The sequence below is a fragment of the Myxocyprinus asiaticus genome, chromosome 2, assembly GCF_019703515.2.
Source record: "Myxocyprinus asiaticus isolate MX2 ecotype Aquarium Trade chromosome 2, UBuf_Myxa_2, whole genome shotgun sequence".
Classification (NCBI taxonomy): Eukaryota; Metazoa; Chordata; class Actinopteri; order Cypriniformes; family Catostomidae; genus Myxocyprinus; species Myxocyprinus asiaticus.
Window position 1 is genome coordinate 27,168,037 of NC_059345.1, and position 14,536 is coordinate 27,182,572.

Genomic DNA, 14,536 nt, shown 5'->3' on the forward strand with positions numbered 1-14,536 from the left:
TTGGTGATGTGTGCGTATGTTTTGTAGAAAATAAATGTTTTGAATTTTAGAATGCATCATGTCATCTGCCAGATGTGTCCGGTGTGTGACCCCCTTTAATTTCAGCTTGATCTCACAGTGAAATCGGAAAGAGTAGACTGAATTTTCTTTCATCAGAATCAGTATACGTTGACTGAAATTTCGAAACCCTGCCCCCAGTGGCCAAAGCGGTCGTAGGGCATATGGGCACGTGTGTGCTCCATTTATGTCCAGGAGAGTTTGACAAAAGCTAGTAGTGAAGCAAGTTGTTTTCAGCTTTACAGGACATTATACAATGAAGAGAAAAGCATATATTTAAAGATTCTATCCCCCAACCCAAACCTTACCTTAACCATTAGTGGAGTAAAAAGTAATGTTAGAGGGAAATGTGAAGCCTCCGAATCATGCTCGTCATTGATTATTCAAATGTGATTACTGTCTGGCTTTGAACCGTAGTCTCTCACGCAGCTGATGCAATGCGCTGCCAATTGTGCCAGGTGGAAAGGTAAATATGTTGAAACCACTGCAAACATGTCTGATAAGAATGCTGCATGTCAGCGCGTCGGCATACAATCGCCATTCCTAGGATACCGAAACTATCGGAAACATCATGCCGACTTCACTTGTGATCATGTTGTTAATTTACCCTGCCGCTCACAGTTTACCAAAGTTGTGTTGAGAAATATGTCTGAAGAGACAAAGACTATTGTGCAGCGAGCAGCACTATTAATATCTGAAAAATACAGATATATATTGATAAACTTTGGGAAAATCTTCTAATTATCGATGCATGGAAAAGGCATTGATCCCAAGCCTAACTGACACACTTGACTTTGCTTGAAAGCACACAAAGATGCCACCATGCCTTCTTTTCTTATCCAACATCTCGATGATACACATCCACAGCGCTTCCAGTGGACACAATTGTAACGGCAAGATTTGGTGAGTGATCCAGAGGGAAAGTACCGGATAATTAAGCATTGTGGCAGACAAATGCTCAAAAGAAAATAAATTTGCAATATTCGAGTAATGTTTTTATTAGTCGACTAATTGGTGCAGAACGATTAGTCGATTACTCATGTATATCCCAAGTTGACAGGCCCAAGGACAGTAAATTCCTAGCAAAACCTTATGTTAACTTTAAAGTGCAAGATGCCTAGAGCTTATATGTCTGTTCAAAGCTCCATCAAATGACACTGAATGGTGTTCAAGTTGAGAGCAAAGCACATGATGTAATTCCCAGTACACATAAAATCAAGTCAGGATCTGACGTGGATGTATAGTATAGACATACAGAATCTGGGCTTCTCTCTGTTGCACAAGGATGATTCACATCCCTTCTTTCCGATAGATCCTTACTGTCTAAAATTAACACTTTGCTCTATTGAAACTTTCTGTCAAATTGTTATAGATCATAACCTGAATCTGTCATATGGTGTAGTAGGTAATTTGCACATTTCTGGACATACATTGTATATATCCTGTATATGCTGTGTATTCCACAAGACATGTAAAAAAGCATTTCAGCAAACTCATTTACAGTCAATTGTCTGCTGAAATTTAGTTAATTTTACTAGCCAAACTAAAATTAATACATTAACTTAACAGTTGGTGTCATCATTTCCACCTAATCATAGTCTTTTAAAGAAAAATAACACACAATGACACAGATAATGACTTTATTTTCTGTAATGTATTTCGGTGCTATATTAAAGCTGATATGTGTAATTTATTATGTTAAAATTCGTTCTCTTATGATATCCCAGCTTAGGGATATCATATCTAAGCTTTTCCAGCTTGACACAGCAACACTGACTTTAACAATGGTATGAGTTTGTGATGGGACTATCTGTTTGTACAGCCAATAGAAGATGGGAAAGTTTCTGGAATCTGTTTGGTAACAATGATTATTTTTGCAATTCTGTTTTGTTATGCTAATGCCGCTGAAATTATACACTTCAGTTTTAATGTCCTATAATTATATTATTATCTGGAATGAGGTAATGCAATTGCAGAATGGTTGTAGCTCTTCATTCTGTAAAATAACAAAAATTACATCCCAAATGCAAGTTATATTGGGAAATTGCATACCTGCTCAGAAATGACCTATAACATAAACAACAACAAATTTCCAAGTTTAACTACTGACATATTGATCAAACCAATCATATTCTTGTGTATTGTATTCTAATTTTAATTGCGTATAGAGGTCATTGTAGACCTCATGACAGCTGGAAACATGAGTGGAAAATGAGTGCTACTTTGTTTATCAGAACTGTGATGAGTTATTCATCACACTGTGTTCCAGCCATTTAAGTTAATGTGCCGTACTTTCTTAATCATCATTTCTCACAGTTTGTAAAGCATGGCAGGTTTTGTAGCCTGCAGAACAGAACGGCTCCTGGAGGATGTAACGATGCTGCACAACAGCTGAAAAGTTACCACAGGCAAGAATCAATGTGGCTGAGAAGTAGAATTAATGTTCAGAAAAAAGTGTGGTTTTACATTTTACAGAAAGTATTCTTATCCTGGTAAGAAAAATGCACACTTGAAATTAGTTAGTAAAGGTGGTTTGATGCAAAAAAACAAACAAACAAACAAAACAAAACAAAAGAAAAACACTCTGTTTAAGTAATATCAGGTTACACTTTACATTTTTATTTTACAATGTAATTACACAAGTAAATACTGAGTAATATTAATTAACAACATGTACATACTAGGTTTAGGGTTAGGGTTTGGATTAGGGTTAGTTACTTGTAATTATGCAAATTTTACTGTTATTGCTATAGTCAATACATGTAATATGTATAACACGGACACTGTAAAATAAAGTGTACCCAATTTCACACAAGAAAGAGTGCTAAATATCAACACGGCTGTGATCCTGCCGTAGGCATAAGGCTGCAGGCAATCACAGCCATGCTGATATTCTGTGCAAAGCACGACTGCACATGTGATATTGCTTTAATTCATCGGTTCTACACACAAGATGTTAATATTGAATAAATTCCATTTTGGACATAATATGGCCAGTTGTTTTGTTTATTTATGCTCCACAAAAAAAAACGTTCCAAATGTTGCGACCCTTGATCACAACTAATTTGTATGTCAAGTAGGGATGCACCAACTAATTTTTTTTACCCAAAACCAAGACCGATTTTAACAAAAAACTATAAGCTGATACCGATATTTTGTCACTATTTTGTCATCAGATCACTTTTCTAGTTAAGAATTATGCTTTAAAAATGTACAAAGAGGTACAAAAGCTTTTTTACTATTCTAACAATAAATAATTTCCATTGAACATGGATTGGATCTGTAAAACACATGGCAGGGTAAAATTTTAAAGAGAGCCACAATGAAAGATAAGTAGAATATAAAAAATAAATAAAAAAAAGACACATAAAATAACTAAATATTATAACATGATGATTAATGTGAAAAAAGGTTATTTTGTACTTCTCAAACATTTTTGCACTTCTATTTTTGCAGAACTCACATTTTACATTACATGTAGCCTACTGTATATGATTACAACATTACAAATACATACTATGCACATGTTGGGCAATTCCACAAGGCTGTATTGCAATTTCAGTCTTAATTCAATCAGTCGTGCAGCATTAAAGGGGTCATGTAATGAGGAATCAAATTTTCCTTGATATTTTGACATATAAGTGGTCATTCTACTATAAAAACATACTGTAAATTCCAGAACTCAAAACTTAATCCCCAATGCAATAAAAGCATTTATTGAAACCAGGCTACCAAAACGGCCCATTTTCTACTTCCGCAACTTCCCTATGTCACTTGGGGTACTCAAGTGTGCTCACTTGGCTCGTAAAAATAGACAGAGTGAAGGACAAAAGGCCTTCTGTCTGTGACCTAACTACTCCTGAACAAGAAAGGGGACCCATCTGGACTATTTTGAATTATTTTTGTATACAAACATGTACTACACAGACGTCTTTGACTGTTGTCATCTCTCTGGCATGCTTTTAAAAGACGCAGTGTCAATTTTCAACTCTGAAGAGAAGATGCGTTTCATCAACTGGTGTGGCTCCGGTTGTTTTGTTGCTTAAATTGCTCAACATACTGCTCTATCGCCTATCAGCGCTATTTTGAATTGTTGGTGTATGTAAACACAGACTAGATGGACATCTTTGTCCATTTTGATTTGGTTCCGATGTGTGCATCTTGTGAAGCAGTCATAAAACGAGTCTTTGCCAAGGAATTGTCAGTGAAGGATATGGGGCAGTTAAAAACACCATTGGACCCAATCAAAGTAAACAGTGTCATTCATTAATATTTCAAATGTCATGATCAGTGTTGGTTAAGTTACTTTCAAAAAGTAATACACTACTGATTACTGATTACTTCTCTAAAATTGTAATTGGATTAATTTAATGATTATTTCATGGGAAAAGTAATCAGATTACGAAACCTGCGAAAAATACTTGTAGTACATTAATATTGACTGAAAACAATAACAAAATTAGAGCAACATGACTGTAACAGTATAAGGATGGGCAAGGAGGAGGTGGGAACCGGCTGAACAGTCAACATAAAGTTTAATATAAAACTCAACTTAAAAAAACATAAAACAAACACACATGCAGCGCGGCCACGTGCGTCTCTTTCTCTCGAACTGGAGTCTCTGGCTGCCCTTTATCTCACTCTCCTGCTGATCAGCTGATTCAGCGCCGGCCGTGCCCTCCTCCTTGTCACACTCCTCCCCTGCCCGATTCAGGCCGGCGCACCACTGGTCTGACTAACACCCCCCCCCCCCCAGTCTCTGGAGAGGAGACGCTGTCCTTCCAGCCGTTCTGTCAGCCGGTGGTCCACCCCACCTCCTGCGAACCTGAGGGAGAGATGAGGGGAGGCGTTGGGAGAGGGAAAAGGTGAGTGGAGACACAGAGAGAGAGAGAGAGAGAGAGAGAGAGAGAGAGAGAGAGAGAGAAGAACTTGCTTGCCTGCTCCCGGATGTGCCATCGCCCGGTCCTCAACCGCTCCTCCGCCCTCTGGCGGACACTAGCACGCTCTTCCCCCGGCGGACGGCAGCGAGTCCTCCAGCCCCTGGTGGACAGAACCACTCCTGTCCTTCTCGGCAGATGGCAGCGACCCTTCCATCCCCTGGCAGATGGCAGCGGTGCGGACTCCGCGACAGCGCATCCCTCCTCCCTCCCGGGTTTCAGCACCACTGTAACAGTATAAGGATGGGCAGGAGGAGGCGAGAACCGACTGAACAGTCAACATAAAATTTTATGTAAAACTCAACTTAAAACAACATAAAACAAACACACACACACGCAGCATGGCCACGCGTGTCTCCGGCTGCCCTTTATCTCACTCTCCTGCTGATCAGCTGATTCAGCACCGGCCGTGCTCCATCACAATGACAAAGACAGCAACTTGGTTAAATAGATCCAATGCATTTCTAAAAATGGAACTTAACTTTCTTATCTCAAATATGCTGTAGTAGTATCTTCAGGTGTGTGTCTGTGTGTGTGTCCACTCTACAACCTTCTTAGCTGTGTGTGGCATGTATGTGTACAGTATGCTTGTTTACCTGTGTTTGTGTTGGTGTGAAAGACAGAAAAAGAATACTAATGGACTGAAAAAATTTCTGAAAACACATTTGCAAACAGCTTTGATAGTAAAATTATTGTGTATTTGAATGCTTGTTGTTTCTTTTCAATTTGCATATACACGTTTGCTTGTTTGTTGCTTCATGCGTGTGTATTTGTGCATGTTCAGTACGTCTGTTTGTGTGTGTACATGTGCAGCATGTGTGTGTTTACACAACTTTACAGCGAGTGGATTAATTCTACCTCCCTGCTTGTGCTCAGATGAATTGAGTATCCTTTATCACTTGCACATCTGTAACGCTATTGCATTGTGTTTGTGTTTTATTGTGTACTGTACATAAAGAACATAAAAGAGCCGTTTGCTTAGCGACGTCTTTTTCAAGACACCGTTCCGCAAATGTTTCCACCTTGTGAGCAATATATCCCTCTGTCAGACGGGAACGAGTGCTGTTTTCCATATACGCCCGAAGCTGATCCCCTCTCCTCCCACGGCAGCTGCAGAGGGACACTCGAGGGAGGCGTGCGAGGATGGGGTAGAGTGCAGAGAATTGGGAGGAGCGCTCGCTGACAGCGCTCGCTGAGATTGATTGTGAGCACATGAAAACTTGAAATGCTTCGGTTTGGTTTTCAATTTGAATAAACAACTACACTCCACTGCATCCATAGTAACGCAGCTCACTCATCTGCCGTCACCTCGATACGTGTCCTTAATGCCATGGTGGTTTATTAGAGCGTATGCTCATTAGCTGACAGCAACACACATAAAAGTACTAACATAGGAACGTAATACATTTTAAAATGCATTTTACTTAATATTATTGTTTTAGCAATAAAAGTGTAATCCAAGTAACATAATTTTATTAATGTCTGTAACTGTAATCAGATTACTTAATTTTAAAAGTAACACATTACATTACTGTGTTACTGCGAAATGTAATTAGATTACGCGTTACACCCAACACTGGTCATAATTGTTTATGATGCTGACACACTGTCTACACCTGGCATGTCTGTTGACGCGATGCAACGGCTTGAGGCTGTCTACACCGGCATGTCAACATGAACTTTCTGAAACATTTCTTTGTGTTGTTGGCAGTTGTAGTGGAACGGGACACCTGTTGGTTTACTGTTGGAGTGATGCGCGCAACAGATGCATTATCGATTATAGCGTCCAGTGTAGACAGGTGTGAGTGTTAACAGTGGTGCTTCAGATGAATAGTGTAATATATTCTGATTCAATGTGTTGGATGTGCGTTATGTGTAAACCGTGAAATGTACAGTTCTATTTTTTTTTTTTTTCACCCAATTTGGAATGCCCAATTCCCAATGCGCTTTTAAGTCCTCATGGTCGCGTAGTGATTCGCCTCAATCCGGGTGGCGGAGGACGAATCCCAGCTGCCTCCACGTCTGAGACCGCCAACCCGCGCATCTTATCACGTAGCTTGTTGAGCGCGTTGCCACGGAGACATAGCGTGTGGAGGCTTCCGCGGCATCCACGCTCAACTCACCAAGCGCCCCACCGAGAACGAACCACATTATAGTGAACACAAGGAGGTTACCCCATGTGATTCTACCATCACTAGCAACCGGGCCAATTTGGTTGCTTAGGAGACCTGGCTGGAGTCACTCAGCACACCCTGGGATTCGAACTAGCGAACTCCAGGGGTGGTAGCCAGCGTCTTTTACCACTGAGCTACCCAGGCCCCCGTAATGTACAATTCTAATATTTTGGTGCTTTTTTATTCTCTTCCAATTGAGTTTCAGAAATGGCTGAATTTGTGGGGCTGCACGCTGTTAGCCAATGATAACAGAGGGTGTTTACGTTTAAGTTTAAAGTAGGAGCTGAGGCAAAAATCGAGTTTTTAATTATAAATTAATAATAATTATAATTTTCTTTATTTATCATACATTTGCACATATACAGTGAAATTCTTCTTTTTCACATATCCCTGCTAGGCTGGGGTGAGAGTGCAGGGTCAGCCATGATACAGCACCCCTGGAGCAGATAGGGTCAAGGGCCTTGCTCAAGGGCCCAACAGTGGCATCTTGGCGGTGCTGGGGCTTGAACCCCTGACCTTCTGATCAGTAACCCAGAGCCTTAACCGCTGAGCCCCCACTGCCCCATCTTTTCAGAAAGATGGTCAGAGACAGGGAGGAAAATGATCATATATTACAAATTTTTGACGGTTTTAGTGAAAAAAAAAAGAATAAGAAAGAATAAAATTAAATATAACATGTTCTTTGTAGTGCCAACCCTTTTTCAAATTGTGGTTACTATTATTTCTAGATTGTGCATTTAAATTCAGAGTTTTTACAAAGAGTGTTACTAATTAATTATAAATAAACCATCGGTTTTTCATATCTGCTTTTTCATGCTTATAACCGATATGCTGATGGTTTTAATTTGGTCAATAATTGGCGGATAAATATCAACAGCCGATAAATAATTGCATCCCTAATATATCAAATATGTCCAAGCTTCTCAAAAAGCAAAGGATAATGCGACACAAAATAATTAGCATTGCGATTTTTTTACTTTTGCAGAGTTTTTGTTTTGTCTGGTTTTGAGCAAAGCAGAAACAGGTAGAAGGTGATAGATGAGGTAATTGCATGCAAATAAATCACATTCAGATTTTCTGTCACTGATCAGCTATGGTCTTGCCTTTTGGCTATCTGCTTTGGTCCTCCTGAACATTTCATTGTAACACTTTGATGTGATCTGGTTAGCCCTGTGTACCTCAGACGGTTTCCAGCAACATTTATTGGTACTCCGTTTTCCTCTCTGTTTGTTTCCATGGAAACAGATGAACATTTCAGTCCCTAAGAGGCATGCCCTATACCAACTCCCCACCATTGCTAATCTGTTCTTGATGCTGTGTGCTCAAAGGGTACAGAGGTTGACAAAGAGTTTTTCTACATAGTGCATTAAAGCTTCACTACAGATTTTTTTAGGTAAAATATTTGCAAAATGCCATTGAGTGAGTACATAAAAATCAGTGTTCAAAACCCTGTCCTTGCGTTATACCGATTAACTACGGTAGGGGTGGGCAATATGACCAAAATCTTATATCACGATATGAGTAATTTTATATCACGATAACGGTATATATCACAATATAGTAAAAGTTTTCTGGAAAACAAAAAACAAAATTGGTTTATATACAAATTAACCATATTGTAATGCCTATTTTTGAAACTCCAGTCAGTGAATTAAATATTTTATAAATTAAAACTACTTCCTCTATATTTGGAACAAGACAATGTCAAAGTAAATAAATAAATAAATAAAAATCAACCTTACCAAAATGCTAAATATAACAGTATGCCACATTTCAGTTTAAAATGCTGTAGAATATTATTATAATTTTTATTATTATTATTATTATAAACTTTGCTCAAGCAACTTAAGATTTTCTCAAAGCAATGCGACAAAGAAAATAAAACATGTAATAAAATATCAAATGAAAATAAACACTTCTTGAAGAAAATAAATATCAAATAAATATCACTTCTTGCAAAATAAATAAATAAATGACAGAATTAATGCGGAGTAATGCATAATATTCTTTTGCGTGCTTCATTTTGAGGTGGTGAAACAGATTGCTTGTTTTACGAGTGATTATCTTCGAGCGAACCACAGATGTTGCACCTGTTTTAATATCAAGCTCCTCTTCATTTTCTTGACCTGCTTGGGAGTCGTCCCATTCTGTGGAGATTTCTTTCTCCATTTGGGGTTTCCATGGGTCAAAAATGATTGAGTAGCGCAAGTGATCCTGCTCTGAGCTCTCCTGTCTTTAGAGCACAAATATCGGACAGCCTGCTGGAATTGCACGCTCTTTGGTGCTCCAGAGACAGCACGTGCCACAGTCACGTGAAACATCCGCATGTCAGATGAGAAGAATATTTAGCACTTCTAAAGCACCAAACGTGCAATGAATGTCATTCAATTTGCTTGGGTGGCCACAGAGAAATTTTCAATGCCAGAAAAACCCTGTCCAAGTTTCTTCAATTCTCTCAATTTAATGTGAAGCCCTGCCCACTGATAGATAAGCCCACTCTGTGCACATGAATATTTACATATCATGATATACATGATATAGTGAAATCTCTATCGGTTGACACTTTATATCGTCACCAAAATATGTATATCGTCATATCGCCCAGCCCTAAACTACGTTAAGCCTACAAAAATGATTTGTATTTTGAGCTGTCGGGTTGGATAATGGCAGGCTTTTGTCATTCATCCTTGCATTTTTACTTCATGTTCGTAAACTAAGAAAAGATGTACCGGCTGTCGCGTGTTCCGGCTGGTGAAACTATGGTGTTCAATCAGTCAGTCACACAGTTCAGGACAACAGCATCAGGACATCAGTCTGAATGAATGTTTATCTGTTTGGCAAAGCTGTTTACTTGCTATACTGCTTTGATTTATTTTCTGGTAGGGTTGTTGAAGCTTATATTGGTTGTCATGCTTTTATGAATCGAACATTACCCATGTGTTTACCGATCATGATGTATCTAGTTATTCCAGTGAAGTTACTTTAACATGTTTACTTATGTTATTGACTTCTGAATATTTTATAACATTGCTGTAGTTTCGATGTTAACTAAGTGTGTGTGTGTGTGTGTGTCTGTGTGTCTGTGTGTCTGTGTGTGTCTGTGTGCACTGCTGTTTTCTCTATTCTTTTGCCCCAGTCACTTTCCATTGTCCTTTTAGCAGAATGTCTATTTTAAAAGTCTGTTTAAAAGCTATAGGTACAAGTTACTACAAGGCAGTTCCCCATGAAATGTATAATCATCTCAAGTTGTTTATAATGTAGTGATTTCATAGCACATTATGTACATATTAATTTGTTTAGCATGCAGCCATCTCTTTATTATAACTTTACTGCTCAAGAAACTATTAAGGAAAGTTATTATTTTAATTGGTATATTGCATATTTCTGCATATTATTTTCATGTGTAATAAAGTATATTTCATCCCCATCATTATTGAATCCTTGTTTTATGTTTTTAGTTTATGGTTTTATTTTATGCAGTGCATAAATGTACATGATGCACATAACTTGCATTATCGACTGAGGCTTTACAATATAATATAAAAATAATAAAGCCTTTATCCAACTGTAAAATTACTAAGAGAAACTCTTGAGATATTTCTCTTTCTGTGAGTGTACACATTATCATGTTAGTAAACAATAGTTTCAGGGTCACTGGTCAGACTATTGTCAGGCTGTCCCAGCTGGATGCTTTAGTTTCAATAGAGGGGATCCGAGCAGACCTCTAGCGATTCACACTAAAAAGACAAGCAAGCAAGATGGTTGCAAGCATGACTCCAAACAATTGGTTTGGTTAAAAGAGAGCTGAGAGTTTAGGGAATAACTGTTGTATGAGATCTCAATAAAAGGGTTTGCATGATATTTATAGGTAACATGTGACTCCAAAGAGTGTGTCGTATGAAAGAATGATCATCTTCATTTTATACATATTTCATCCACAGTCTCAGAGAGGAAGTGTGAAACAGACTTCTGAAAGTGTCACGTTTGCCATCAGCTGGAAGGGAGACCATTTACAGGTACATATGGTATGGTGATTTTTGATCATTTGTAATCATGCCATCAAACTCTGGTGGCCCTTTGTCACAAGGTTCAACATTGTCAGCATGAAAACTAACATTCAGTTGTTTCTTTTCACCTCACATTTAAACCTGGAAACGTAACCTGCTTGTTTATCACAAAGCACTAATGATATACAACCACCCATTTAAGCATTAGTCTATATTCTTATTCATAAAACCTTCTTCTTTCATCTTTTATTATAGTGATTTTTTTGCAGTGTTTTCCAATATAATTTGGTACACTTTTCATCTCCCTCAACAGTTTCTTGAAAAAATCAATAGTTTTTTTTTTCTAATACTTGTCAAGCCATATTGACAATATAATGGAAAAAAACCTAACCCTTTTTTTCATCTTTTAAAGTGATTTAGGACCTTGAGGTTTTATATGCAATATTTCCTAGAACTGTACGGTATACAGTATCTTTATATACAGTTTCAGAATGTATTCAGACCCCTTCGTTTTTTTGTTTTTTTTTTCACATTTTGATAAGTTGCAGCCTTATGCTAAAATGCTTTAAATTATAATTTTTTTCACATCAATCTACACTCCATACCCCATAATGACAAAGCAAAAACCAGATTTTTGATGACATAAGTATTCAGACCCTTTGCAATGAAACTTGAAATTTAGCTCATTTCTCTAGATCATCTTTGAGATGTTTCTACACTTTGATTGGAGTCCACCTGTGGCAAATTCAATTGATTGTACATGATTTGGAAAGGCACACACCTGTCTATATAAGGTCTCACAGCTGAAAATGCATATCAGAGCAAAAACCAAACCATGAGGTCAAAGGAACTCCCTGCAGAGCTCAGAGACAGGATTGTGTCGAGGCACAGATCTGGGGAAGGCTACAAAAAACTTTTGGCTGCATTTAAGGATTCCAGGAGCACAGTGACCTCCAAAATTCTTAAATGGAAGAAGTTTGGAACAACCAGGACTCTTCCTAGAGCTGGCCACCCGGCCAATCTGAGCAATCGGGGGAGAAGGGCCTAGGTAAGAGAGGTGACCAAGAACCAGATGGTCACTCTGGTTCAGCTTCAGAGATCATGGGTGGAGATGGAAGAAACTTGCAGAAAGACAACCTGAGTTAAGCAACACTGCAACACTCAACCAGTCTGGGCTTTATGGCAGAGTGGCCAGACGGAAGCCTCTCCTCAGTGCAAGAGCTCCTAAAAGGACTCTCAGACTGTGAGAAACAAGATTCTTTGGTCTGATGAAACGAAGATTGAACTGTTTGGCTTCAATTCCAAGTGTCATGTCTGGAGGAAACCAGGCACTGCTCATCACCTGCACAGTACCATCCCAACGTTGATGCATAGTGGTGGTAGCATCATGCTGTGGGGGTGTTTTTCAGTGGCAGGGACTGGGGGACTGGTCAGGGTTGAAGGAAAGCTGAATGCAGCAAAATACAAAGATCTCCTTAATGAAAACCTGGTCCAGAGTGCTCAGGACCTCAGTTTGGGCAGAAGGTTCACATTCCAACAGGTCAATGACCCTAAGCACACAGCCAAGACAACACAAGAGTGGCTCAGGGACAACTCTGTGAATGTCCTTGAGTGGCCCAGCCAGAGCCCGGACTACAACCCAATCGAACATCTCTGAAGAGACCTGCAAATGGCTGTCCACTGACAGTCCCCATCCAACCTGACAGAGCTTGAGAGGATCTGAAGAGAAGAATGGCAGAAAATCCCCAAATCCAAGTGTGCAAAGCTTGTCGCATCATACCCAATATATATAAATATATAAAAATATTTGAGGCTGTAATCGCTGCCAAAGGTGCTTCAACTAAGTACTGAGTTAAGGGTCTGAATACTTATGTCAATGTGATATTTCAGTTTTTTATTTTTAATACATTTGCAAAGTTATCAAAAATCTGGTTTTTGCTTTGTCATTTCACCTATCAGCAACTTTGAACATTCCAACACTGAAAAAAAAGATATCATTCTCATAGTGAGTATATTGTGGCTTCTTCTTTCTACATCCAGTAGATCTCAGAATGAAAAAAAAAAATAATAATATTTACCTCTGGATTTGCATGCCAGAAAATGGTGCCATTTTCCATTGTTAACACTTGTTTTGTCTTGATCTTTTCCCTTCCTTCCTTTGTAAGTGCAAGAAGGTGCAAGAGCCTGAACTTTCCACCAGTATCCTAAACTTTCTTAGACCAGAGGCTCACTCTAAAGTGTTTTTGAACTGTGTTCTCCTCTATTGCTTCATTTATGCTATTGTTACTATTTAGAGCAGATAAAGGGTTTTTGTGCAAGAGGGTTTCATGCTGCCTCCACTTTTATAGCTGTACTCCCTAATGGGAGTTTTATATATCAATACTTCTCCCACCAGCCTGGCTCTTTTTTCCTGTCTCGAATGAGTCTGGCTCGTTAGTGCTGCTTATCAAACCATATCACAACAGAGTGTTAACAGACATCTGATATAACTAATGCGGAAGGTTTTCCACCATCCCACCACTTTCATGGATTTCTTTCCTGAAAAGGATGTATATTCAGTTTTCACGGCAGCAGTGTTGCTGAAATGGGGACACTGCTAAAATTCTCCTATATTTCGAGACAAACATCCCCTATTTTAATCTAGGGAACGCACCCTCTCCTGACATGTTCGGTTTATTCTCAGCATGTCATCGAAAGTACCTGATGTCTCCTGGCTGGCAGATGTGTTCCTAAGCTGCTCTCAGAATGAGACTGTGTCCTCCAGAGACAGAGAAACAGCCTTGCTCAGTATCTAACAGATAAGCCAGATCTCAGAAACATTCCACTCTGTTGCCCTCCAAGTCAAACTACCCAGAGGATGTTAATATTCATGCCCTTTCCCTTTTGCATGATTTTGAGACGTGTTATTCTCACCTAAAAAATTTGCTTCATGTGGTAACATCTAAACTAACTGGTTTTATTCAAGTCAAAACAAGGCAAATTAGGTTAGATCAAGTAGAAATAGGTCCTTAAGGTAAAAATAGCAGGTTACCACTTATTTTAGTCAAGCTGCTCAATGAATCCCTTTTTCTTCTGTGTATTTGGTATGAGCTTAAAAATGGCAAGCCTTATCTCCAAGGAGAGGTAGTGAGAAGATGGTGTAGTAACTAATCAAAGATCAAAACCTCAGCCTAAATGCATCGACTGCCTTTAGCACTGGTGTAAACATCTCTCTTGGCCAAATTTTTTTTTCCCCTTTTTCTCCCAATTTGGAATGCCCAATTCCCAATGTGCTTTTAAGTCCTCGTGGTGGCGTAGTGACTTGCTTCAGTCTGGGTGGCAGAGGACAAATCCCAGTTGCCTCTGCGTCTGAGAACGTCAA

General features: G+C 38.9%; 1 protein-coding gene across 6 annotated transcripts in view; it reads left to right on the forward strand.

Moving 5' to 3' along the window:
• LOC127454854 (tetraspanin-18-like) overlaps window positions 1–14,536 on the forward strand; it is a 66,449-nt gene that overhangs the window by 30,309 nt on the left and 21,604 nt on the right. For 2 of the 6 annotated variants that reach the window (XM_051722327.1, XM_051722337.1), the window contains one exon: window positions 11,110–11,193. The exons of 2 other annotated variants lie outside the window; for them this stretch is intronic. In XM_051722327.1, coding sequence (XP_051578287.1) covers window positions 11,191–11,193 — 3 coding nt within the window. In that variant the 5' untranslated portion in view covers window positions 11,110–11,190. The remainder of the gene's footprint in view (window positions 1–11,109; window positions 11,194–14,536) is intronic. 2 more of the 6 variants (XM_051722346.1, XM_051722354.1) reach the window with 1 other exon arrangement.